This window comes from Dermacentor silvarum, chromosome 9 (assembly GCF_013339745.2).
Source record: "Dermacentor silvarum isolate Dsil-2018 chromosome 9, BIME_Dsil_1.4, whole genome shotgun sequence".
Classification (NCBI taxonomy): Eukaryota; Metazoa; Arthropoda; class Arachnida; order Ixodida; family Ixodidae; genus Dermacentor; species Dermacentor silvarum.
This window is the reverse complement of record NC_051162.1, coordinates 66846448-66874107: the sequence shown is the minus strand read 5'-3', so window position 1 is coordinate 66874107 and position 27660 is coordinate 66846448. Positions and strand designations below refer to the sequence as shown.

The following is a 27660-nucleotide window of genomic DNA, read 5'->3' as shown; positions in this document are numbered from 1 at the left end:
GACCGTTAAAGAAGGACAGCATTCTTCTCAAGCATTATTGAAAGTTTCGCTTATCCTGGTTTTGACATTCCGTGGGATCCACGAATTTTTCTTTCTTTAACGCCATCTGCTAGCCCTATAGTTAGGCCATCATCTGTGTCACGGTGATGCCCACAGGACAATTTTACCATAAAAAGTCATGCGCCGAAGTGCAGCAGGGTCTCAATGGTGAGAAAGCACGCAGAAAATGTTCTAGCCTCGCGACCGTTCAGACAGCGACTGCAGCTGCATCAGGTTACCTGGAGCTGTGATAACGACCACATGTCACATTAGTTGCGAATTGCTTCGTACACATACGAGTGAAGAAGGCTAAAGCTGCCTCTATTATCGTCTTTTAAGCAACCGCTATCGATAATGACGATAGGCAAGCACCAAGAGTGCAATTCCGCATTTTACTCTGATAAACAGAGAACGCATTTAGTTTTAGGCAGGATCCCAGAGTTTGGCCTACATACAGTTTCTAACTAGTTACCTTCTCATTGATACCCAGCACCCCCACCAAATATGTTACGTGGGAAGACGCAGACGACAAGCTATGTAAGAGTATATTTACAAGTGAATGCCCTGCGCTTGGCCAAAAAGCAACAGCCCGCGCTTTCCTCCAATCGTCGTCTTCACAACACTGGCCTCTTCGTTCTCGTAACTACTTGCCCATAGCAATATGGTACAGGCATATACTTTCACTTTTGGTTCGGTGTGCTTATAACTGCTGACTGGGTGATAGAACATGCGTCTCGAGATCAGCAATATACTACGCGGACTGCTAGGCCGTGTGATTAAATTCGATGCCTAATATTGATAGAATGTTTTATATCTTATTGAGATACTGTTGCGTGTCTACAAACCACGTCGGAATATTTCTCTAACTATAGTACATTAGCTACCCTACAGGAACGTGCAGCTTCAGTATTAGGTCAATATTCGGTAGAAATTATAGCATTCAGAAACATTTATTGAAAGACAGCCTGTGAAAATAAACTACGCAATAAACGCAACACCAAGTCACGACCAGCTGACCCGAATCAGGCATGATTGACAAGAGAAAGCAAACTTCAGGGAATAAACTTCGTTTAATGATGCATTCATTAGTATGGTCGGTATTGGATTCGCCTGAGCTTCTGTTGGACGCAGTCGCCGTTTCTGCAGATAGTCTGAAAATGTGTAAAGCAATATGTAAGACTATGTTTCAAGACAATAACTGAGTTCAATATAGCCTTTTTGTATTGTGGTCTAGAATGGTGCATTCCCTTCAATGCGCTGGTCATTCTGTAAACAATTTCTCGACAGACATTTTCCTACGATTGACCGCAATCCTCTATTAAAATGGAAAACGACAGTTTAGACTGAAACATACTGAATAAAACACAGAAAGGCCTCTTTTGGAAGGGGAAGCTTTCGCATATTTCGAAGTGATGCAGGAAGACTCACAGTGACGGATTGTTTTCTGCATTGCGGAATAAGTGTGTAAGGGTACAGCTCCATAAATAACACATCTATCACACACTTTTATAACGCATTTACCATACCAGTAAAATTACCCAAACACAAGCAATGTCAACATATAGACATGAGCACTTGCTTCTCGCTGTGTGTATATAAAATTTGGAGAGGTCACGACAAGTCCACATGACTTGTTCTATCTACATGCCCACAGTTTTTTGACATGTATACATCCGGTAAGATACTTCTACTGCAGCACTTAAGAAGTGGTCACCAGGGTCAAATATGTAAGAACAATCAAGTACCTAAAGTAACTTATGCTTACTCGTTAGTATCACTCCCTTAGCTATGAGCAATGTCCTCACAGCAAACATATCAGTGGAAACAGAAACACTCGAAAGTTTTCTATTAAGTTATTCGTGTGTATTTAGAGAAGCTTACTCTAGGACAAAACGGGATGATTGAGTTGGGTTATGTGATGGCAAAGACAAGCTTTCGAGTGGGTGAATATAAAGTATCTGGAGTAAATTATTCAACTGTCGTCTTTTTCCTCGTTACAGAGACGGTAACTTAATCGCGGAGAACGTTTTCCTACTGGTCTGAGGTATCTTAAAACACGCGTCTATGTTTACATTTTGACGGAACAATGACAACGTTAAGGTGGATAGGTTTGTAAAATAAAGTGGTTTGGTTAATGAAGGGCATTAGTCAGGATAACTAATCACTTGTTTTATCCCTCTTACGCAGGCGTGATACGAAGCGCTTAAAATTTTTGCCCGTCGTTGGGGAAAACTGAATTCATGAAAGATGGTCGTCCTGCTATGGACGATGCATCAGCAAAGTTTAAACAGTATGGCGTATATACGGGCTTTGTACTAAATTGATGTTACAATATTATTCTTCGCATCTGGCCTTCGTGACCTTACTTGTGAGAATAATAGTGGCGATGGGTTTTCATTAGTGCTGGAATCGGAACAGGTAATGGATGATGTGCGGGAAAAGAAAAAGTCACGAAGAAACTCATCTGTGAGTTGCCTAAGTATGCGTAAGCATCGTGTTACTTGCTCATCTCCACGCCGCCCGATGTCAAAATCAATGTTATGAAACTTGATTCGGATTGTGCAAACGACAGCGCTGCGGTGACACGAACTTGTGCGGACGGCGGCGCAAGGTGCATTCATAAATCAAGCAAAATTCTACAGGTGGCGGCGGCCAGGTGCGCTGATGACGTACCGATTAGTATAAACAGTTATCGCTCAGTGGCACCTTATCCATCGGCGTCGAACCATTATGAACCATGATCAAACGTACTCCGGTGGCGGCTGCGTATGGCATGGCCGCGCGGCCGCATCTTGGAAGCGATATGCGATGCGCACAATGAGTGTCGGCTGCAGAGAGCTCAGCATGCGATGTTTTAGCCACTTCGCGTGGAAGAGTGACGCGCAGGCCACGCATTTTGAAAGTGGTCGGCGAAAGGGGCAGGGTACGGCATGTGATGATAGCTTCGCGAGCGCCGTGTTCCCGCCACTTTGCATAAAAGCGAAAGGCAGCACGAAGGTAAAGTCGCTCGCTGCGGTGGGCTCTACAATGAAAGCGATCGTTTTACGAGACGGATGGACGAAGGGACGGATAGACGGATGGTTTTTCTTGTTGGGTAAGCGTATAAATGCTTAGGCATTTAACAAAGTGCTTGAGGTAATATCGGCTTTCGGAGCAAAAACCTAACAGCCCGCTGGAAAAACATGTAAAAACTTAGAATATTTTACTGTGGTTCTGGTCTAAAAAGATGTGGTAACGTGGCAGGGAATCACCATCATGTGTGCATAAATCGGAAGACAGGAGAAACTGCCTTGGCAGCTCACTGCTGCTTACACGGTTGTGAACCTTTGTTATTTTAGTGCAGGATATTCCAGCGTTACCGAGGTTGCATTCACGCTAAATCTACCAGGCCTCCTCAATCCTCATGAAAGGTTACTCGTGTGTGAATGTTATACTGCGGTCGCTATCCTCCGAGTTAGTGCCTGTACGACTGGAATTCGTTTTTGCACGCTACGTTGAAAGTTTTCTATTCACCTATAATACTGCAGGAGATGTGCTCGTTAACGGCGTTTTTCTCTACAGAATAACGCTGTAAAAAGTCAAACGCTACCTAAATGTCCTCACTGCAAGAAATATACGTCATCAAGGGCCCCATTTCATTAATGAAGCGAATAGCTTTCTTAAAGCGTTTGCGTATTCGTTCACATTGACAATCATCGTCGATGACTTGTGCACATATTTTTGTCTGTTTCATTTCTTTCCTTCACAGCTCCAAATGTAACTGTGAGCGTACCCCATTGTTTTCCTTGCAAGGAGAGTTGTCTGGGAGAAACGTTGGCATATATGTTTCATAACCATAAACTGATTTAGGCATGAAGCACCTTGCCATGCAATTCTCATTGCCGCTGTAGTCCTGAAAATAAAAAAGACATAGGTTAAACTTGTTATTCTCGATTCTTCGGTGTCAAGGTAACTTGAGGCGTTTTGTGACGACGTGGACTTCATCTAGTATATAAGAAAGGAATTCTGTGCAAGTGAATACAACCTGCCGCGAGTGAGTGCTCGCACTTTTCTAACAAAGGTTAGGCGCACTCAACTCCGGTTGACATGTATACATACGTAATCCTAAGCATGCTTAGTTTGGTGGAGAAAAGTTGTTAACCATTTTTTTTTGTTCAGTAGCAAACGATTTACCCTGTTGCGACGTGTTGCAATTTGATGCGGGGTGCAACGCATGTCTTTGTTTGTTGTTGTGATACCCAATGATCCAAGATGGCGCAAAGAGATTCACTGAAGAGCGGCACACAATCAGTGACACATACCCAACGGCCCCAGGAGCTCACACTTATTTGTAAAAGTGGCACGCGAATCAAGTTGTCGTCGAAGAAGTTCACTAAGGAGCGCAATATACACAGTGGTACATACCCATGGGAACGGCACAGTTTCGTAGACTCTACTACCTTCGGGATCGACCCAGAAAAACGATCAGATAATTACAGAAAACTGGATTGAACTTGCCAAGAATGTTTCACATTCGTTCGCTAATCCTGCACATGGTCGGGAATCCCTGCGATAAGCAACAATTAGCTTCAATAATACCACGCGTGGTGTTTCAGTTAGCTGTGGTCAGTGCGCCGTCAGTGCTTTTTCTCTAAAACTATGGATAGGTAAGAGTACGGCTGCGTGCAGTGAATCGACGAGCTTGAGCTTTCCAACATCAGATAAGCACTGAAAAGGTATGGGTTTGAGCCGAGGCTTAGTGTCCGTATTCGATTCAGCTAGGCAATAATGCGGCGGTGGAGGAGGATGCTTCAGCATTAAATACACAGCACGTGGTCAACTTCTCTCAGTCGTCTCACACCAGCGCCTCGGCTTCACGCAGCACTTGAGCGTTCTATTCCACGTGGTCACTCGCGCCACCGCCTCACTTCTGCTACTGCTCGCGCTCGTGTCCCAGCATTATTCTGCTACTGCTGATAATTATCATGCTGATTTCTAATGGCACGCCTTTAAAAACCGGGTGGCGACTGAAGATTCACTTAGCCTGCTTCAGCCGGTGAGGTATTGGTGGATGTGTTGCGGTCTAGCTTTCTCCTTTTTTTTACGTAATATAGTATAGTTACCCATGCTTTTAAGAACCTTGGTTCTTCCCTGCTTTCCTTCCGAAAATAATAGGCTACCCGCCGGGGTAGCTCAGTCAGCTAAGGCGTTGTGCTGCTGAGCACGAGATCCCGGGATTGAATCCCAGCCGCGGCGGCCACATTTCGATGAAGGCGAAATGCAAAAACGCCCGTGTGCTTGCGTTGTAGTGCACGGTAAAGAACCCCAGGTGGTCAAAATTAATCCGGGGCCTTCTACTACGGCGTGCCTCATAATCAGAATTGGTTTTGACTCGTAAAACCCGAGAAAGAAGAACAAAATAATAGGCGTATTTCCTATATCTCAACCACTGACCAGGTAACGCTCCCATCAGCTTGGAACGGCATTGATATTGAAAGGTGGACATATTATACTCTTCTGACTGGGTAAATGTATTGGCATTCTATTAAAATGTGCTAATTCATCTGCGGATTCCTTCTTCAGAAGACATGTGTGTCATTTTGTTGTGAATGTTAAGCTCTGATATGTTTCAAAGCGCTAGATTTCTTCGGCTCTACCCCCTCTTCGTAGTTTTTATTTGTATCTGTTTCTCTCTTGCCGTTTCTGTATGAGAGAGAAAGAGAGAAAAAAGGTAAATGAAAGACAGGGAGGTTAACCAGACATTCTCTCCGGTTGGCTACCCTGTACTGGGGGAGGGGTAAAGGGATTCGACAGGAGAGAGAGAAAAAATAAGTATAAAAAAGGGGGAAAAAGGAAAAAGAAAATCACACAGACACACAAAACAGAACTGTTTCTGTGGGCATAGTCACGCAGTCTGAGAAGGCGTTCTAGTGTTGCACAGTGTCAATGTCCCATCGTACGTCACACAGTGTAGAGTCACAATTTGTCACACAGTGTAGAGTCACACAGTGTAGAGTCAACAAATTTGCCGTTTCTGTATGTGTTTCTATCTTACCGTATATGGCAGCTTGAAGGCGACCTTGACACGTACCCTATACCTAAATAAACTGCGGTAACATGCTGTAGAAATCGGTTTAGGCAAAGGTTTTATTATTCTTTGTGAAGCATGGCGTCGCTGTTTAGCAACCACTCTACTTGAGACCGCACTACCAAGATGGACGTTTCCACTGGAAACCACCTCGTTCAACATTAACATGTGGCGCTCGATCATGCACGTGACGGGTATGACGACGAATTATTGAGAACGATGAAACAACAGCGATGACATGACAATAAAGGTCAAATTTAAGGGCTGTGCTTGTTGCTGAAATTCATTCGCGTCTCTCGTTGTACTGTGGTGCTATGGCACTGCGGTGGACTTTTCAAAGGACAAGCGCGTGATTTCGTGTGATAAAACACGTTTAATTGCTGACTAAAGTACTGCATACTCTGCAAGGTCCTCCATGGTGACTGAGGGACGCGTTCGTCACTAAAATCTACGAGCGCCTGCTGCCTTAATGCCCCAAGTGGCCTTGGTGGCTGATTAAAGCTTCCCGTGCAACAGTTCCCACAATGTGTGACACCTGCATAATATAATCTCGTTGTGGAACCAACACGGGCCTCCAACAGCATGGCACTGCCATTTGCGCTACCGCGCAACGTTTCCTTCCTGATTTTTTTTTTTTTGCTTACCGTCCTGGTAAACTGTATGAATATTTCAAACTCACTGTTTGCGACTAATTTACCTTCTGATTTTCTCAAATTTTGCATTTATTGATTGCGACTTTACTATTTGTTCTTCTAATTACTCTTCCCTATGGTATCCACACGTTCCCGACCTTTCCCTCCATTTCGTGTTCACGCGTTTGAAGTAGAGATGGTCGCGCCCCTATTGCAACTCATTTCTTTTCGAAGATGTTCCAAAAAATTGTTCTTATCCTGCGCTTCCCCCAGACCAAGAAAGGCCACATAGCACGGTCCTAGTGTGGTTTTTACATAGGCCTCCGATGCCAATTGGCCCACCGCTATTTCGTTAACTTCCAACGATGACAATACACCGGAATTTCACTAAACAAAGTTCTTTGGGAACTTCATTATAGGCAGCATTCCCGCTTTCGAAACTGCTTCTACTATCTGATATAAATTGCAGTCCAAATGCGTTCGTGTTTTATAAAAGCCGCGTATTGCGTAGTCTTTGATAGTCAATGTTTTTATAACTGATTTAGTAGATCTTTCCTTCGCTTTACCTGCACCCAATTATTTATATCGCTTGGTTGTGGGTGTCACTAGCAGTGAAATCAATTCTAACTCGTCACCCGTCTCATCAAGACTGTAGATCTCGATTTCTATGTCGTAAAATAAGGTGTATGTATCTGCACTGTTCTCAGCATTTCATTTTCCTTAGAAGAAATTATTTCAGCAGGCTAATTTTGTGCCCATTTCAGTGCTCTAAATGTTTTCTATTCAATGCATGATGGCGGTAAACTCAAGTTCTCATCACCAGTCAGGCAACTACATAAACTTGTCGCAGCATGCAATTTCCAAACAACCTAGTGGTAATAGAGCCATGCGTTAGGTTTCCATTGAATAAAACAGTGGACGTTTAATGAAAAATGTTGGCAGTCTCTTTCAAAAGCGAAGCACTAAAGCTGATAAAAAAGTTCCGCATTTCCTCGAGCTATGCCTGACGGCTACATATTATTTTTTTGCCAGTATACCTTTTTACATTATTATACCAGCCTAAATACAATTTTAATACCGTATACTACCGTAAATACCGTATACCAGTATAAATTTACGTTCATTGCATCTAAATCAAGTTGCAAGCTACATATTACAACTTAGATTTATTCTAACGTGACATGTGAACAATGCTTATGTTGTTATTGTTATTACTTCATGAATAAACATCACAGAATGACTTACAGGGATAAAACGGGTCTCTGCGACATTAGGAAACGAGAGCCTGCACATCTGGTCTCTGGTCATTATGTTTCCAACAAAGAGCTTCACAAAGTACTTCTTCCTGATTTTCCTCTTCGCGCTGGCGGTTAGCAGGCATTTGCCGCGGTCGGACCTGTATTGAATGTAGTGTTGCAAAAGCAAAGATGTGTCAAAGAATTGATCAAATGAACTATAAATCGGAAAAAATCTGGCAAAAATAACTTGAATGTGAACTTTTTGCCCTGGATGTTCCTGAAAAACTGCTTAAAGCGCACAAAAATAATTATTGTAAACAGCAGATATATAGAAACCGATGATTGCAGAATCTATGATTTTCATTATAAAATTCATGATTGCCCAATTTCTTTCGTGCGACAAGATAAGTTGCTTCCATTATATTCTGCGAAATGTTTTTACAGGTTCATGCTGGCACAAAACCGAAGGGACCTACCATGCAAGCCAAGTGATCATTTCGTTGCAACAGTGAGAAAACTTCATGCTTCTGCTGTCCGTTTCCATGTAGCTCATGAGGAAGCCATCATTCCAGGGGCAGCTCACTGAGGTATAGTAGCCGCTCGAAGTGCCATCATGGGGGCAACCAAGCCTATATAACATGAAAAGAGTGCCAAATTATTAACTCCACCCGGGAACTCGAAAAAGCAAGAGGGATCAATTGGTTCTTTATGATTCCTTAAGTTTGATATGCAATTGTAAATAATGTCTATTACGTAAATACCTGAGAATGTGGTGCTTTTATTGATAGAGATCCTTAAGCCACGCACTGTGGGAATCAGTGTGCGTGAAGCTTTGGCAAACCGATGAGACCAAAGAGCACACCTTGATATGAGACGCACAGCACACTTTGGCGATGAACACGCCCCTAAACCGTCAGCCAATGCGAAGGCTAAACGCGATAGAGTGCCAGCACCGAACATAGTAATTGAACTTTCGAAAACCACAAAGCTCTCGCATGAGAGCATGTGTGTCAAACGTAATTGACTGCGCTTATGCGCTTTTGCGCGCTTGTACTCTGGCGCGCACGTGCTAGAAGACGTGGCGCCTGCACCAAGAGTCTCCAAGAGCTCGTTGGCGTTGGGAACGAGAGATGCACGCGTGTGGTGGCGACCTAATGGTTTGAGCACCGAGCTGTTGTCTTAGGAAACCAAGGTTCAATCCAACCATGAGAAATGTTTCTTTTTAAAACGAAACGGTTATTTACCAGTGAATGCACAAGCAGCAACTAGAGTGTGATGTCCCCACTTACAGTTTACGCAAGGAGGGGAAATGCGTATAAAATAACAGCTTTTTTGTTTTGTTCGGTCCTTTACTTGGCCTGGCTATCATCTCCCGAAGCGAGCATGGCGTTGCATGACCGACGGGCTCTATTGAAAAGTGAGTTGTCTCAATACTTTAATATTGATCACTGATGCATGATTTATGGCATGATTGTATGAGCATCAAACAGTTTGCTCGCAGGTACACTGCAAAAGTCACCGCAAGGGACAAGTTCTTCCGATCTCTCCGTTGTCCTGAGTCTTTATTCACTTCAAATACAAGTGCAAGTTTGATCTTACATAAGCGTTTCGTGAATTGATCTGTACAAGGGATTGTCAGGTATCCACTCTAGGGAGGAGGAAAGAGAAAGACAGAAGGTAGGGAAGGTTAACCAGAATAACGTCTGGTTGTCTACCCTACACCGGGGGAATGGGAAAGGGGAACACAAAGATGACAGGGAGTGAGAGAGGAGGGAAAGAAAGAAGGAAATTAGCGGTGAATTCGCTGACGCGTGTGGTATCGCACTAGTAGTCGAAGACGTTCACATAAGCCGTCGTCCTCAAGAAGCACAAAAGTGCCTTCACCGCTTTGTGGGCCGACGAGCGATGGGGGCGGTGTTCCAGCAGCACCTCCACAGAAAGTGGCCGATTGTCCTGTTTTCGTAGCGCGTTAGCGAGTTTTTGTCTTTCTGAGGCATATCGTGGACAGTGGCAGAGCAAGTGGTCGATAGTTCCTTTGGTGCAGCAGACCTCGCATGCTGCACTGTCGGTCACTCCAATTAATGTAGAGTATGCCTTTGTGAAGGCAACTCCGAACCAAAGGTGACAGAGAAGCGAAGATTCACGTCAAGGAAGCCCGAATGGAGGTCGGAGTTGCAGGGAGGGGTTTAATCGATGCAGTCATGTATGCCTTAAGTTTGGCGAGTTCCACTCGGTCAGTGGGAGACTGCGTCCCAGGTGTCGAAGTTGCCTTGCATCGTCTGTCCTCGAAAACGGAATTGGAACGTTGTGCTCTTCTTGATGTGATGTGCGACCAGCGTTATCTGCGGAATCATTGCCACTGATTCCACTATGACCAGGTACCCATTGAACGACAACCTCGTGGCCTTTTTGTTGGACATGTTGGTGAAGTTGCACGAGTTCGTATGTAAGCTGTTCATGAGATCCGCGTTGGAGAACTGACTGCGTGCACTGTAATGTCGTTGTTGAGTGAGAAAATACAGCCCATTTTCTAGCTTTTTCAGAATCAATGATCTCCAGTGCACGACGCAGAGTCGTTTCTTCTGCCACCGTAGACGTCGTGACATGCGATGTCTTGAAGCGCAGTGTTATTCCTCGCGTTGATGTGACCACCGCACCACCTGAACTGGACGACGTAGTCGATCCAGTGGTATAGATGTGCACGTGGTTGTACTTTTCATGAAAGGGGAGTGAGCTCAGTTGTTTTGGAGCAGGGGCCGGTAGTCTTCTGTAGTCCTGGAATCTTCTTCTGTAGTCCTGGAATCGTTATTTGTACTTGCGGACGGCTCAAACACCACGGATGTAACACTGGCTTGGCGGCAGGTGCGTACCCTGAAGTAAACGACGCACGATGTGGACTGATAGTAGCGCTAAATGTCGTGCAGGGCCTTCCAGCAGTGAGGCCACCAGGTGGTGGGAAGGGGTCCTAGCATAGTGTCTGAGATGCGTACGCATTCTCTCAACGGTAATGTGCGTCGTAATTGGGTAATACTGCGCAATGGCGATGGTTTCAGCCATTGACGCACTGCGTGGTAAGTCAAGACATATCTTAAGGGCTTAGGCTTGAATGTTCTTAATGCTCTTGGGAATTGACTAAAGAAGTGGTGGAAGAAAATAGGAAGGTACTGTATACATTATTTAATTTTATTGTTATCAGTTTTCAGCTCCCTCTTTTTTGCAATAAAAAAGATATTCTCCTCTCTAAAGAATATAGCTAAAGTTAAGCAATATATCATGTGGTAATAATGCCTCTGAGATATCATGTTTTGCTATCTCATTTTGTCCGCACGCTTATCTTGTTCGGAAGTTCAAGTGAGCATTATTGCAGCACCGGTATGTTCAGCTTACAATTTTTTTCTGGGACACCAACAGTAACTTCACAAAATTTTAACAGTGTAAGAAATTGCCAATGGTAATGCGGTAGAGCTTATCACATTCATCGAAGCAAATAAATGTTCATCAATCGATATATGAGAACGGTAGGCAAGAGTGTACAGTATTTATATATATTTGAATGAAAATAAGAGCATACATGAAAATATTCTTACAAGTGTCCAAATTCATGGGCCAGTATCCGGATGCCTTTGAACGTTCCCACAGAGTCTTCACCATAGCCAACTTTCTGCCAGCTACAGATACCCCCAATATACGCATAGCCTGCGGAAAACAGCGTTGAATAGCTTTTTTTCTGTCGCAAAATAACAGCATCATAAAGTACAAACACAGTTGATGCAATGACACTTAAAAATATTCTAAAGAAATATTTTTCGTACAGATATCTATAGGTAATATTTCACATGATCACATGTTACCCTCTCTGTTGATATAGATCCGAAGATAAGGATATTATAAAGTACATATATATATATAAAGTAAGTAAATTATATAAAGTAAAAACTACTCGTATCACTAAACACTGACGCATAAATAGCAAGTATATGCCGTATTTCTTCCTTACAAATACCTATTTCATAACACATCTTCGGATAGCTAATGTACAGATAAAAATATTTGTTCCGTGCCAACGTAAAAATCTCAACACTGAAATACATTAACTTATTAGTTCTCCCTACACTAACGAGTACAGCCAACATGATGAAAGTAAGCGCCATGCATCTGAAATATTCTTTTCTTACTCTTCTCTTGAGGTGAAAATTGAACCTTTATAATCATGCGCTTTATCACAACATTTCACATTAGATGTACACCCTTGTGCAAAAGTATACGAACCACAGGGTCACTAAAAATTGAATTTCTTAGTAATTAACAAGCATAAACAGCAATTGAAGAGTACACTGAAAAGTTCGCAAAGCCAAGTTTGGACTGTAGTCCTCAATTTCAAGTGGCGAATCACAGGCAGAGGAAGACATTGACTTTATCGCGCAACCCCTGGTCCGTATACTTTTGCTCACGGGTGTACGTTTAGTGTGGCTGCTGTTACGAAAGCTTTTCGAAGCACCCCGCCACTTCAGTACCCATTTCTTTCAAGGAATGAAAAATTCTGGTTTTATACGTACCAAAAACGCTGTCATATTTTGAAGCTCGCCGTAGTTGTGTACTACGGATTATTTTGACCATCTAGGCTTTTTTTAACGAGCGCCTAAATCTAAGTACACAAGCCTTTTGCCATTTCACTGGAGGCAAATTGCCACTACCCCATCTGTAACTGAACCGCAATGTCCAGCTCAGCAGCGCAAATCTATATCTTGGTAGATATTTGCTCGTTTTTTAAAGCAATCATTGAGAACACATGGTTCTCGTTTGCGGGTGCACGAAATAACGTGGCAGGATTTCCACACGTTTGTGTAACCAAAACGCTTAAAGTACATTTGCAATGAGTATACTTTACAGAGAGTCATTACATTTTAAAGCGAAGGTTGATTACTCTGAATATGCAGCGAACAAAGCATCAGAGTTTTGTGCTTATGGAAAATATACCCTTCTCTTTTTTTTCGTCTTATGTGGTAAATCTCTAGTTGCATTCATGAAATTCGCTCCGAACTCCACAGCCTTCTTCAGCCGAACACAGGCAGATTGTTATCTAATAAAATGTCACAAACGCCCATGACGACAGTTATTTGAGAAATGCGGATTTCTTGCAGGATCTTTGGGTAGTTGTACCATATCATATCTGTTGGCGCACAGACATACCGAGCAAGTTCCCATTCCAGCCATAATAGGAGTACTCAGCCATGTCAAGCCTGGGAAAAGTTGCGAAACACAAAATGTACACTGGACACTAAAACAAGGGCCAAACGTCATGCATTATCCAGTATGTTACTTACCCGGTTACAAGGTAAACGCCGTCGTATATTCCATATTTTTCAGTGTTGTTATGAACATGGTCTCGCAGACCTTGAAGTGACCGAATGCCTTGAACATAATTTCCAGAACGTGTCAGGAAACTCTCTGCAGCTGCCTGCAAAAGAAAATCATTGGTACACAGGAACAGTACTAAGTTAAAAAATGAACGATAGTTAGCTGCATAACAGTGTCCCTTACAGTAAGGATTTCCATCGCACAAAACTTGATTCTCACAGATGGATTTGATACCGTCAGGTATCGCACATTCACCTGAAAATAAGAAATGTCATGAAAAATCCCTGCTTCAATCAAACTTTTTTTTGCATGGATATCTTATGGACTGTTCTCAACAGCCTGTAATATCCACTGTGAACAAAATGGCAATATCCTGCTTCAGAGTTTATTGTTACCTTGATTCCTTCTTAGTGATATCAGTTTAAATCTACCGGAAGATAACCAAACAACTTACGGAGTTTAGAGTGATTATTAAATACTTCAGCAAGGTGTATTCCGTCCTGAACTGCGCTCTAAAGGTGCTGTCGACCATAATCAATAATTCTGGATATATAATCGCTGGTCTGGCGCCATCTAGAAAGACAAAACGTGTTCCAAAACTACAAGAGCAAAAAAGTAGCACAACCTTTTCAAGCAACACAGTTCTTTCATACTTACTTTGGTTCTGCCTTTCAGAGATGTTGTGCTTCGCTCTTTCCTTCTCAGTAGCACCTAGAATAAAATCACCAGGACTCAACATTAACATTTCGTTTAACTTTAATGAGTTTCACACAAGATTCGGTATTTGTACATTAAAGCGGAAATTTCCTAAAGACATATACCACAGCAGCTATGAATTCTACTGACACTGAACACGCGTAGGTCTGGCAAGCACCAATTAAGCAACGAGTGGAGTTGTGTGTGAGCGTTCAGGAACTACGTGCACTTAGAAGATTTGATCACGTCACGCACCTCAAAACTTGCTGCCCGAATGACCTCAACTTATCGACCTAACAATATCCACCACGCTGAACGACAAACTGCAGTAGCGTCTGTAATATCATGTCACCTTATGATCCACACGAAAAAAATTCAGTCACAGGAGGAAGCTACGTCTCTCTGCCAGCTTCCGTGCGCCAGGCCCCGCGTCAGCTTTCATACCAGATTTGTCATAAGCGCTAACTGTCGACTTACATGCACGCCGAAGCACTGAGTTGAAAGCAATGTGTCGATTATCGACTCCGCAACGTTGTCTGCAGAGTTATAGACTTGAAGTACGAAGTAAAAGCAGAGACGGCAGGTGCCGACACAAACAATCACAAACTTCCAAAGTAACTTTATTTCAAGCAGCATGATAGTATACACAAGAAATAAGTGTATATACAGGGTCCTGAATATTTCGCTGCGCCTGTTCGAAAAAGCGATTTCACGCTCCCTGCTGCACTGTTCTTGCTCAAATTATTCTACTTTCATGTGCTCGATTTACTGTTCGAATGGCCGCACGACTGGCAGCTCTAGGCACATTACGTGTATTCGCAGGCATCTTTCATGCTCGGAAAAACACTTTTATGTAGCACGTTTTGAGCAACAGAAAGTTGTATCGGGAGTTCCGCATTTTGCTCTACAATTTTCTCAAGGACACCTTTAATCTAATTATAATAATTGACAAGTTCATTAATTAATGAGGACTAATGATCTGATTAGTCGGAATGCAAAAATAATCTGAGTATGTCTAATCGACCGCAAACACCATTACTTTGGTTCTGTCCAGGTTCATAGCCATTTGCATATTTTTAAAGTATGGCCCAAGTTAAGTGAAACAGCCTGTAGGACATGGCGCATGATAATGGGATGTGACAGGCACCTATTACATATAGGACATACTTATGTCACTGATAAGTCGCTAATGTTAATCGTTTTCTCAATGACACTTGTTAATGGGCCGATGGATGACAATTTATGGGAAGCTGTGGCGATAACCTTCATGCCTGCTCTTTGTTTAGGTTTCTTTAGTTTGTGTTATAATGTAGGATATAAGTGATGTTTGTTTTTTCAAGGACGACAGCTTACAGGCGGTTTACATGTGCCAATGATGACCTTGTTGGTTTTAATGAGATTAGCATTCATCGCCTAGCTCAGTCTTTATCAGCCTATCTATCTGTCTATCTATCTCCCTGTCTCTCTGCTGACGCCTTACGCCGACCTAGTGGCCGAAGTTGTCGACCTGCTCGGGCCGCTAGGAATGTGCGCGTGTTTGTGCTGCCATTTCAGTCTCGCTCCATTGTCGTCATTCAAGTTTTGTCATCTCACTCTGGTCATGCCGTCGTCGTCACAACATCGCCGTCATCTCATTGTCCGCATGCCATCGTCCCACTGTGCAGGAAGCGCAGGACTTAGATGCGTTTGCACCCATATATATTTTTAATGTGTTTATCATTCTTTGAAAACTTCAGGCACATTGAGTGGACTACCTGACTTTCTAATCGTTTTCCCTCCAACATGGCTCACTGGGTAAGTGCCACTCGGTATATGCCTCTATTCAATGACAAAGTATTGTCGCGACAAAGCGGTGATGGGCAAACCGAAAACTTTGAGGATGAAGTGTGTGTTGCTGCTGCTGACGCTTTGGTCGCCATGTTTTATTATGTCGGCTTCAGCCGCCTGTCTTTGTGCCTTCGTTCATAAACGGCACATGTGCTTGTATCTACCTCATGATATCATAAAAACATTTTTCTTTGCTGGGTGCAATCGAAACTGCGTCATATATACTCCGATAATCTTCCAGGAATATGTACTCACACACGCGCAACGCGCGGACCCCACGACGGTACGGATAGGTGGCACAGCGTGTTCTGTAGGAAGCACAAGAGAGGAACACGGCCGCATACAGGCCACATTTACACTGCGTGTATTTGCGGTGGCAATGCGGTGTATTGCTACATTAGTTAAAGAAACTAATCGCATTACCGTCAACATTCATTGATTGTAAGATGGGCTTTACCGAAATATTTACAAGTGTTTATAATGCGTCATTTGTACGGCAGCAGTTATTTTGGCTACGTGACTCATAATGCCCGCATAAGTGATTGCCCCGAATGCTGAGCTTTAAGTAATGATAATAATCACACCTTCTACGAGCAACTCATGCGTTAAGATCAAAGCATCCAAACACTTTCGCAAAGCCAAAAGTGCGTGACAAGTCTGATCGTTAAAGCCGTTATCACTCTTGGGGAGTTCAATTGGGGAAGCGTTCAGAAATTTGAATATTTAGGCAATATGTCACTCTCGGAACTTCTCTTACAATGCTGTGTCAAAATAAGTAAGAAGGCAACACCTAATTTTCTAAGTTCGCAATACATCATGACCACCTCGGCCTCCACTAAATACAATGACTTTTTATTATCCATGTAAGTTCTATAGAGGGCCGGTTGAATATGCAGAATTTACAGTTACCTGAATATTGGCACTCATGTTATAACTGCCGAACACCCCTAATTCAACTCAAGTGCGGTCGTGATTCTGTGTAAAATCGCTTTGTTGGTTATTTTATACTTTTTATATATTTTATAATTGTTGATAGATACGTTTTTATGCGTAAGACGAGGTTGAGAAGCCTTCAATATTGTGGCACAGTTGAAGTCATCAGCCACTGTACACGAATCAATAGGAGCTCACGGAGCCAATGCTTTTGCCATCTGCCCTATCATCGGCTAACCTATCATCACCTGCCACTTATCTCCTAGAATTACGTTTCAAAACCATTCGAAGTTGACGCCTAGATACACTTGAGCTTTTTTCTCTGCATCAATTCATTGAAAAAATGTATAATGTCAGAACACTAACATTTTTACAAGCATTACCTGTTCTCGCGAAGACTCCTTCGTGGTCTTCAATTTTGTAGATAATATGTGGCACATCCCCTAATCCAGCCGACCTTGCTTGACCCTTGACTGGCTTTATGGCAAACTTAGGACCGAGTACACCCTCCTAATAGAATTTAGGGAGAGTCAGCTGTATTAGCCTCATGCTGGATTCCTTCATGGTTACACATAAGTAACTTACCAATTTCTATCCTGACAATCGATATAATTTGCACAAATCGTACTTAACATCACGATCTGGTTTTTCAATGGCTGGATATTCTAGATGAATCTTTACTAGTTCTGGTTCCTACATATTGACATTTATAGAACTTTTTATATGCTCACTGACCATTATAAAGTATTACTAACCACTTCGGTACTCTTTGGTATAACAGCCGGAAAAGTAAGCCATGCAAACAGATAGCAAGAATAGAGACACAAAAATGGTTGAAACAGTACGAATGTGCTACGACAGCACCAATGAGTAGAATGCATTGTAGAGACAAAAGCATTGTGTGACTGTTTATATGCAAGGGTAAACGTTTCGTATTTAAGTGCCAATAAACTACAATAGGCGTTCGCAGCATGCATTTCTCATTGGTGGTGATTGTAGTTATCTACGTGCAAAGTTCTTGCGACGCGTGATGAATACATATATAAATGTGTTATAAGAAAAATAATATTTAAAAATCAATTCACTCTGTACAATATTCTAAAACAAGACACGACCTATGAACGACGGTGTAGTGGCGAGCTTCGTATTAATTTCGACAACCCGGGTTTAACTTCTAAGTAAATTTGCGCACACAGGCGTATTTGATGTAATGTGTTTGTTGCCTACCAAGAAGATGCGCGTGCAGGTGACCTCAGCAGATATTAGTCGAGCTCAATGATCTGTTCCTCTTTGTCACTGTTTGATAGCTCACAGAGACCAGAGAAGACAAAAAGATTTCGATTAAATTTTCATTATTACTTAAAATTACTAGTTTCACCTAAATAGCACGTCCGTTAACTAAACTATTACACATTTGTATATTGTACTTATTTCCCCAGAGTGTCGCAGAAATCCCCTATCATTAATTTTTGCGCTTATAGACTATAAGTATTTCACCTGAAAACCACACAGACACACTAAAATGCCAGTTTTCACTCAGTCTCAGCCCATATTTCTACACTGAGACGTTACAAGTAAAAGTATGATACAAAAAGTTCACTCGTATTCTCTTTGTGATGTAATTTTATTTCGTTAGGAAATTTGAATAAGTTAGGCAAAATTTGAACTTTGGAAGTTGTCCTCTCCCCCATGGTTGACACAGTCCCGTATCACCAGTTCAAAGCACGGTACAGTGACTGTCTTCGTTCAGTCGCAAAGCGCGCGCGGCGTTTGCCGGCCTGTAACACAAATTTCTCTACCACTCGAGAGCTAGACTGTGTTGCGCAATCACAAGAACAAATGATAAGCAGGTTTTGTTACTGTCCCATGCCAGAGTGCGCGTAAAAAACCGAGGATAACGCGAGGACTCCCTGAGATTTCTTGTTTTCCAGGTATTCCGCCTTTTTCCCGACATCACAAACTACAAGCTTGCGTGAGAAGTACACAAAAAAAAACTCTTCGCGCAAAGGCCCAAGAGAAACAGTGCACATTAAACACTTGCCCCCGGTACCCGAGTGAAGCAGTGCTGGTGAGTTCTTCCGCCCACTACCACTATCACAACCTAATGACAATGCGTTAGTGGGCCGTCACCTGAACGTCTGTGGTGAGGTAAATATGGTGTACTCTAAAATCCCATTAAAAATCTCCAGAATTGTAATCATTCTCCTTTTCTTATATCTCTGTGCTGCCTCACTCAAGCTAGCAATATCGTGTATATTCTGTCGTGGTTAGATTCGCCAGCTGATTTCAGTGAGCTTGCTTCTGCCCCTCAGAGGGCTGGCCATAAAACCACTCAAAGTAGGATAATTACATCGGTGGTATGTTTAAACTTAAACCCAAAGAAAATTATGGAGTATACATCATACCACTTCTAATCCATTTTCTTCGGACACAATTACGGATGCGAAACGCTGTGAGTCATGATATAAGTCCTCTTCCAGTGCTTGTCCGTCGAGCTGTAATACACAAACAAGTTGAGAAATTTGATCGTGTGTGTATTGCTTCGTTCATGACTGCTTTATCAACGCAATAAAATATAAGTATCATTCGCAAACGCGTTCAACCATGCTCTGACACGCAATATTAGCTACTGTGACTTCAGCAGACGATTCACACAAGACATGCAAATTGATTAGCTATCTTGATCACTAACTTGAAAAGCTATGGCGAGAGACCAGCTGCCATCTTCCAAGGCGAACAAAAGTCACACGCATCGCAACTTGGCGCATCAGAGAAGTGTAATGGAGAGAAAAATAAACTATTGAAAATACATAGCCCAATGGGAAAGCTGCGACAAGAAATTTGGGATAATGCTTTATTGGGTGCTATTTGCGATTATCAGCCTCAACTGTACTTTATTAAACGCATTGAATTAGCTTAATGGGTGTTTTCATAGAGAAAGGTCTAGCCTGACTTCGAGGGAGTACATTTCTGGTTGAAACCTAAAACGTTTATCTCTATTTATTCTTAGTTGAAGCTTATGTATCTACGTACCATTAACTGCACATTTTTACGAAAATGGCACAACCAGCTTCACATACAAACAAAACATTTCCTGCGATTACTCAATGCGTAAAAGGTGCATTTTTGCAACTTACGTAAGTGTGCTGCATAACATGTCCTTGATAGGTCCGGAGTAAAAACTCCTTACTCATGACAGAACTCTTTTCCAAGTTCAGTGTGAGAGCATCGTTTATCTTGAGAACCTTTGTCCCTTTGTCGTTACGGCTCTCAAGAAGTTTCGGAAAGACCAGCGTCTCCTCAGAAGGAACTGAAAGGTACAAAGTTACAGTATAAGTGACAGCCGGTCATTTTGTTCCGTTTAGTATAATATGCGAACAAACCGCGACTTCATGTAACTGTATAACCATTTTCATTGGCCGATCTCGAAGATGATGCAGTTTAAGACAGCGCTAAAGACCACACGGTGGTTTCATTGCTGCCGGTGGTACTGCACGCTATTACACGGCAGTAGTATATAGCCGCGTTTACATGAATGCGACAACTGGCGAATCGCATCACATCAACTTGCTAGCGCATCACATCAATGTAAACGGGGCTCATGCGCTAGGAAAGCGCGTCACATATATGCGCCAGGCAGGGGTGGATTCAGACGCGTAAGTCAACTTTCGCAGTGCATGTAGAGGCGATCGCATCGCATTAGGAATTATAGGAAACGCAATTTGCTGTTGATCTGCTGGGCGCTCGCCGAGCTGCGCCGTGGCGTGATGCCGGAAGCGTCTGCAAGCGTTGCTTTGCGTTCCATGTGGGCATGGAGGAAGGAAACAAAACAGGAGAGGCCCTGACGTCACTTTTTTGAAGCCGGAAGTGCAGCCATGTTGGTGTGCTACCTCTCTCTGCGCCTCCAATCAGGGGTTCTGCAGCTCGCCGGAGCAGATGGGCGCGAACTTTGAACTTGCATTGTTACGAGCCGCCGGAAGTGTGTGCTCCTGACGCGCGTCAAAACAAAGCCTACAAAACTTATGTAGTCGGTTTAGTAAAGCAGACACGCTCCTGTGTTTTTCCGTGGCGCATTGAAGAAGACAACGAAGATCCGCGCCGTGATTGCTTGAGTGTATCTGTTGCTGGCCGACGCTAACACTCACAGACCCAAAACACAACTTTCAAGCTTACACACGACACTACAAAGGCAGCTTTTCTCGCGAGCAAAAGGCGCTGCGGGAAAGACACCGGCGGAAAAATCTTATCTCATTTTTCAGAGACCGCGAGCAGCAGCGAAAGCTTCAGGAGCGCGGTTGCCATGGCAACGTGGACATTTGGGGTACCCGTCCCAGTGCTCCTTTGCGATAAACAGCACGTGACTTCCGCCACACCTTCTCCAATACGTTCGTGCTGGCCAGGGCCTCTCCTGGGGTTTCCTTCCCTCCATGCATGTGGGTGTGCCGCCACCAGCGCACCAGGGGTGATGCGCTACGTGTAAACGCTGGCGCATCGCATTACTCGTGATGCGATAGGAAATTTGATGCGATACTGTCGCAATCTGTCGCATTCATGTAAACGCGGCTTATGGTTGTACGTTGCTAAGGGGGGTTCTCACATTCTTCCTTCTCGAGAGCTAGTGCATCGTGATGAGACGCTGCGCCTCTGGTCGCCGCGTCCCTGACCAAAGGAGATCGCAGACGCTTTGTGGGGTTACGAACTGGTGGTTTAGAAAACAGTGCACGAAGTAATTAATGCTTTTGACTCGCGCGTACGGTGGTAAGACAGTGGTAAGAGAAGCGTCACCCATAATATGTAGTGCAGCATCGTGTGCCAAACAACCACCTCACAAAGCATGCTACACACATTCTTGGATTGCAACTTGGGATAGTTCTTCATAAGCTTCATTGCGTCATATAGCGAATTTTCAAAATAGTGCAAGAATCGGAAACATTTGGTGCACATATAAGTAACTTCAACTTTGCATTTTTAACCCCACTTCGTTGAGTATACTAACACCCTCTCTACTATACTTTTTTTTATGTGATCGAAGATTAGGGACAATTGAGCAATTCAACATTTAGACTCCATCTTACGCACTCAAATATTAGTGAAAACAACATGAGTTGTTTCACACTACTACAGAATTATCTATTCATACGTGTACAGAAGACTCACTTTGTGATCAATATCATTTTCTAAGAGAGTCAAACTGAAATAAAACTGTCAGGCACGAAAAACTTTGTGCCACCACTGTTTCAACCCGCCGCCATCTGCATAAAAATATTGACACGCGTGCATGGTTTATCATTTGCTGATCCTTTTTATGGTTACGCGGCTTCTCAAGCTTAGCAACTTCAGTTATCGCGAAGCGCGAGGCGTGACTACATGTATCGGAACTTGCTGCAATGTTATCTTTAATTCAATCTGTTGCGCATGTTGTCAAGGAGCACTGCGTTCTCAGATTGTATTCGGACGGAAATAGTGTTGTACTTTGGGGAAGGCACGCGGGCACCAGCAATTACGCTGGTGCCCGCCGAAGCGCCGACGCACCTGACCCGCAGATCCCATTTTTCGGCGATCGACGAGTGGGCTCGTTGCCATCATTGTGCCAAGTGATATTTGTTTTGCTGGGTACAGGTTTGCCCAATAAAGAGTAACCACCTTTTGACAATGCGTCTTTCTTCACCGTCACTACAACGTGACATCTGGTGTCACATCTGATGGAAGCGCTTCGTTGTGCACCGGAAAAACCTGCGAGCCCAAGCCGTGAAAACATTTTCAACGTAGCCACCGAACATCGAACTAGCAGCAGGCTGCAATATTACCGCCGAAACACGGACTTCAACCCGAGACGTCCAGGCAGAGAAAGGAGATGTTAGCCGCCTAAATGACATCACCCGTGTCTCCGACCTTGTTGGAAAAACCCAGCAAGCCACCGACGTTTCGCGGATCATCGGCTGAAGACCCAAAAAGCTGGCTGGAGACATGGGAAAGGTTTGCGAGGGTCAACACCTGGAACTCTGCCGACATGTTGCGCGATGTATACTTCTCCTTGGAAGACGTCGCGAGAACATGCTTCAAAACACTATAGTTGGCTTTAACATCATGGGAACTGTTTCGCAACAGCTTCTTGCAGACTTTTACGAGCGTCGTGTGCAAGCAAATGGTAGAAGCTGTGCTAGAAGCTCATGTGCAGCTCCTGAACAAGAACATTGCTGTCTACACGGAAAAGATGTGCCGTCTGTACCGCCATGCCAACCTGAATAATTATATCTGAGGAGAAGAAAGTTCGTTTCTTCCTACGGGGAGCTAAGCAGGAACCTAATGAGTTAAGGAGGAACCCGTCCAAGACATCGGAATCGTTAACGGAAGCCACGGCCATCGAGAAGTTAGTTAATGCTGGTTTAATGGCGCAAAAGCGACTAAGGCCATGCTGCGCCAGTCACAAGACAATCGAAAAACAATGTTAGGCCAGTAAAAGCTGTGTTACTTTATAGTTGATGTAAATAACCAGTTTCATCTAAAAAGTTGAACAACTCGGTAAATGGCACTAGCCGGTCGTCTCCTAATAGTAAGGTGGGTGTAAAGGTATACATGCAAATTATGTAGATTTTGTAAAAGTTTCCGTCTCTGTGTTTCGGTATGTGGACATGTCTTTATAATGTGCATTACTGTAAGTGGTTCATGGCACTTCTCGCAATTTGGTGGGTTTTCTTTTCGCGTAGAAAATTACGTGTTAGATGTGCGTGCCAAATTCGAAGTCGACATAAGATTAGCTCATAGAACCACAGTTCGTGAATGCATGATTTCCACTCGCCAAGCAGGGGTTTAGTCACATGTAACTTGTTATTAGAAGACGCTAGAGTTGTGCACTACGCAACATAACCGCCAAAGACTTCCAACGAAGTACGAAGTTCGAACACTTAGTTCCAGCGAGCTTCCAGAAATAATTAGGGCCATCCAGCACGAACGACTGCGTAAACTGTTCCGTACGTCAAAGCCTCAGTTAGCTTCGATAACAGACATTGTGAAAGACTAAATTCGGCGATCACTGGGAGTTACCTAGGCGCAGCCCGAATCACTGTAGCCCCAGGCGGAAGCAATGACCAACACCGCTGTCGCATGCCGTCAGCTTCCTCCTCCGCACCCCCGTGCCAAGGCTCGGCAACGCCACAGTTCCGTAGCTAGCGGCAGCCACAGCCTCCAGCCCGTCCACGTGTCAGCGCACTCAACGTCCTGAGGATAAAAACACTTGTGACCCGTTCCCAACCACCGCACCATCTTCCATAACTTCGGAGGAGCGGACGCCTACCACTGAAGCCTATATGATGAGATCAGACTAAAAGGATTCGCCACCGACGGGCCGCGTTCACAGCAAGGGGAACTGCTTCGCTACATCGCCGCCAACCTCGCCGCAACGCAGTGGAGACACCGACAACCGTCCCATTCGCCTTGACCAGGACGCTACTTGTCGCCGCAGCGCCGACCACGCACCGGCGCAGCTCGTGGCCAGTCCGTAAGCCAATATCCGGAAAACTATATGTTGCGGCTAAACGTATGTCTGACGTCTCCCTCCAACATTCCTTACACGTACGTTAGACAGATCCTGCAGTGTGTTAACGGAAGGGAGTCCGACGTTCATTGTTGGTTCTGCCATTTTTCACGTTAGGATACGAGGGCATAAGCACGCTGCACAGCTAAGTCCGTGTTTCCCCACAGCGTCAGCGCTCATTCTGGGTGTTGTGAAGCACCATGCCTGTTTAGGCGCAACTAGCGCAAATCTACGTGCCCCTCATTGATGTAACAAATGCCGCATCTGCTTTAATAGCGTTTTCGCACGCTTTCACAGCGCGAAAATTGCTTTCCATTCGGTGGCCCCCCACGCGATACTATGAAACGTGGGCTTGTCGCAGATAGAGCAATCGTGCTATTACGCTTCGCTGGCGATCTACTAAATCAATGGTGCAATCCCGTTCATATCGCATTACATTACAAGTACTCAGATGTCGAAGTTGAAACTGAATTCACAAATTAACAGAATTCTTAACTAATGAAACCAGAGAAGCGCAATTCTTCTCCAGCTCTGCTGCCTACTCTCAAGTCGACTTAAGCTTTCGTCCACAGACACATCATTGTCGTATGTTTGCTTTGCCGCTCAAAGCAGTTCTGTTTAATGCTTTTTCAGGAGACTGATATAATCACACCGGTAGGCAGACCAGTAATAAAAAAGTCTCTCACGCCAGTTATGGCATCGTATAATTTGTCGTGGGTATACGCACACGTCTAAGAGAATGTTCGTGCAGTGCCAGTAAGATATGCAGATCTCTTCTTTGATACTACTTGGTTTACTTAAAGAAGTGAATTCTGTATAGATGGGCATGCGCGCAAACGTCATCGATAATGCACGTACAGTAGCTCATTTCGAGAGCATTCGGTGCCAAAGCGGCTGAGAGCTTGCTTTTCTACCGAAACAGGTAGTGGTTGTGTTGACTCCGTAATGAAATAAAAGTTAGAGTAGAACGTACGTAAAGCGCAGAATAATTTATTTGTATAAACACCAAAATCAACAAAAATTACGCGCCAGAAAGCTGAACAGTTTGCGCTCAGTGGTTAAGTTACAAGTGAAGTGGTTGTGTTAAGGCCGGAATACATGGAGCGAATAACCGGCGTCCGAGCGAAGAACTTCGTCGGGCGGCGAACGTCCGACGGCCGGCGTCAAGAAATTTGCCGTCCGCAGCCGATCTGCCTGTCCAAACATTTTCGTCGGGCGAACGCCGCCGCCGGAAGCGTCTAGCGCGCAGCGGTGGACGACAGCCAGTCAGGAGGCACTAGTTCCGGTCGCAATGCATGCTGGTGTTTCGCGCGCGCGCGCGCCTTTTCGCGTCGTCTGCAATCGCGTTGGTGTTGCCGTGTCTGCATGTCTCTGCACCGATTGAGTAGTTCCTAGTATGATCTCTCAGGAATCGCGTTCTATTTGTACATCCCATATCCGCTGATCTGCGAGGAAACAGACAAGCAGTGCAAGTTCTCTACAACAACCTTCAACAGAAATCTTCTAATCTCAGAGGCCACATACTGTCGTAATGCCTATCTCCCGACTTCCCCGATAGATGGCGCTGGCATCGGATATTTCTTTCGCTAGGCTTAGACGCGTTCGAAACGAGAAGCGATCTCGAAAACTACTCAAGGTTATCCATAATACTCTGTCGTCGAAGCGGCCTGAGACTAAGCGAAAGCCGTTTACGCAGTCATTTGCTACCAACGAAGTGAATTCTACAAGGACAACGCCAAATTCAGTTCGAAGCGGACGGCCGGGACCGCCGCCAACACGGTGGCCAACGCGCGGCGGCGTTCGCCGCATGTATCGCGACACAGCGAACATCCTGCGTCGTGTCGCCGCGTCGTTACTTGACGCGTGAAGTTCGTCGAGAAAGTTCGCTCCATGTATCCCGGGCTTTACAAGTGAAGACACTATCGCCAGTCAACCGTTATATATATATATATATATATATATATATATATATATATATATATATATATATATATATAACGGTCGACTGGCGAAAGTTTCTTTGGTTAATGTTGCAAGTGAAGACACTATCGTCAGTCAAGCGTTATATATATATATATATATATATATATATATATATACAACAGTCGACTGGCGATAGTTTCTTCACTTGTGACATTAACCACTGAGCGCAAACTGTTCAGCTTTCTGGCGCGTAATTTTTGTTGATTGCATAATGATGTTGACGTCGCGTACCTTAACCCAGCCGCAAAGCTTGCGTGTGGCCGCGTACGTTTATATTTGATGTGTATATATATATATATATATATATATATATATATATATATATATATATATATATATTAAATATCCACGTACGCGGCCACGCGCAAGCTTTGCTGCTGAATTAGGGTGCGCGATACTTTGCTTCAAGCTTACTCGCATTCACGTCGACATTAATCTTGAGGGCACGGGATGGAATCCCGCCATGGCGGCCGCACAGCGATGGAGATGAAATGCAAAAGCGCCCATGTACCATGCATTGGGTGCATGTTCAAGGTGGTCAAAATAACCCGCAATCCTCCACTACCGCGTTACTCATAATCATATTGCGGTTATAGCACGTGAGAACCGATAATTTAATTTAGTTAACATTCATCGCGAGATGGGTTCTGCCTGATTTTTTTATGTATGGTGCTCTGCGTTTCTGTAATAAACGTGTATACCTTCAGAAATAAGCGTTTTCCTGAATCACCACGTATGTTATCAAACTTGAACCTTGAATTACATTATTGAAAGGAATCTCTAATTACAGTGTAGTATGTATTGACTCAAAATAACCGTCGCAGTAAGGTGTCCACTAAAATAGCTAGGTCAGCTTGTCTGCTCCAAATCTAAGCCACATTGTCTACCATCACTGAAAAGCATGTCGTTATGTAAAATATTAAGGACACCTTGCGCTATCAATTCTCACCTCCATAAAATAAATTCTATCCATTTCTACTTTTAGTGCTGCTAACATCAAGTAGCAAATTTTGAATAACAATATCGTAAATGTTGCACCAGGTCCGCAAAGCTACACTGGGAGGTTTGCGCATAGCATTTAATTAAATTTTGTGACTATAAATATTTTGCATAAATCAATTTCATGCGAGGATTGAACTTACTTTTGCCGCAGTACGTCACTTGTAAAAGGGTGGACAAACAAGCAAGTAAGCAGAACGGGTGAAATAAGCGAATTATGCTATTTTGCGGCATCTTTACCACCAAATGTTATGCCAGACCAATTTATCTAAAATTTAGCATGGAGAGAATTTAACGGCATTAGAGTAAGCTGCACGCGAGGAACCTAAATAATGTCCTTCGGTTCGTGGATGT

The 27660-nt window shown here is 43.7% G+C and overlaps 1 protein-coding gene across 2 annotated transcripts; it reads right to left on the bottom strand.

Annotated features, from left to right (window-relative positions):
• Positions 1–1108: 1108 nt before the first annotated feature.
• LOC119465280 (venom metalloproteinase 2-like) lies at positions 1109–27660 on the bottom strand. 2 transcript variants are annotated; one of them, XM_049655794.1, is made up of 14 exons: positions 27450–27660; positions 19928–20100; positions 19196–19285; positions 17151–17300; positions 13992–14031; positions 13789–13907; positions 13518–13589; positions 13301–13434; positions 13167–13216; positions 11564–11672; positions 8453–8605; positions 7984–8134; positions 3812–3931; positions 1109–1190 (listed from the first exon to the last, which is right to left on the bottom strand). In XM_049655794.1, exons 1-14 carry the CDS (start codon positions 27538–27540, stop codon positions 1125–1127), a joined length of 1518 nt encoding a protein of 505 aa, XP_049511751.1. In that variant the 5' UTR covers positions 27541–27660; the 3' UTR covers positions 1109–1124. The 2 variants fall into 2 exon arrangements, with proteins under 2 accessions (XP_049511751.1, XP_037582006.1); XM_037726078.2 differs by having other exon boundaries at positions 13992–14045; positions 17174–17300; positions 27450–27659.

What these genes read in the sequence shown, in the direction of transcription:
- LOC119465280 (XM_049655794.1), bottom strand. Translation starts at nt 27,540, where the DNA reads ATGCCGCAAAATAGCATAATTCGCTTATTTCACCCGTTCTGCTTACTT. An exon ending in ATGTTATGCAGCACACTTAC is followed by an intron (nt 19,286 to 19,927) that starts GTAAGTTGCAAA and finishes TGTGTATTACAG; the next exon opens with CTCGACGGACAAGCACTGGA. An exon ending in ATGCTTGTAAAAATGTTAGT is followed by an intron (nt 14,032 to 17,150) that starts GTTCTGACATTA and finishes GCTACTGAGAAG; the next exon opens with GAAAGAGCGAAGCACAACAT.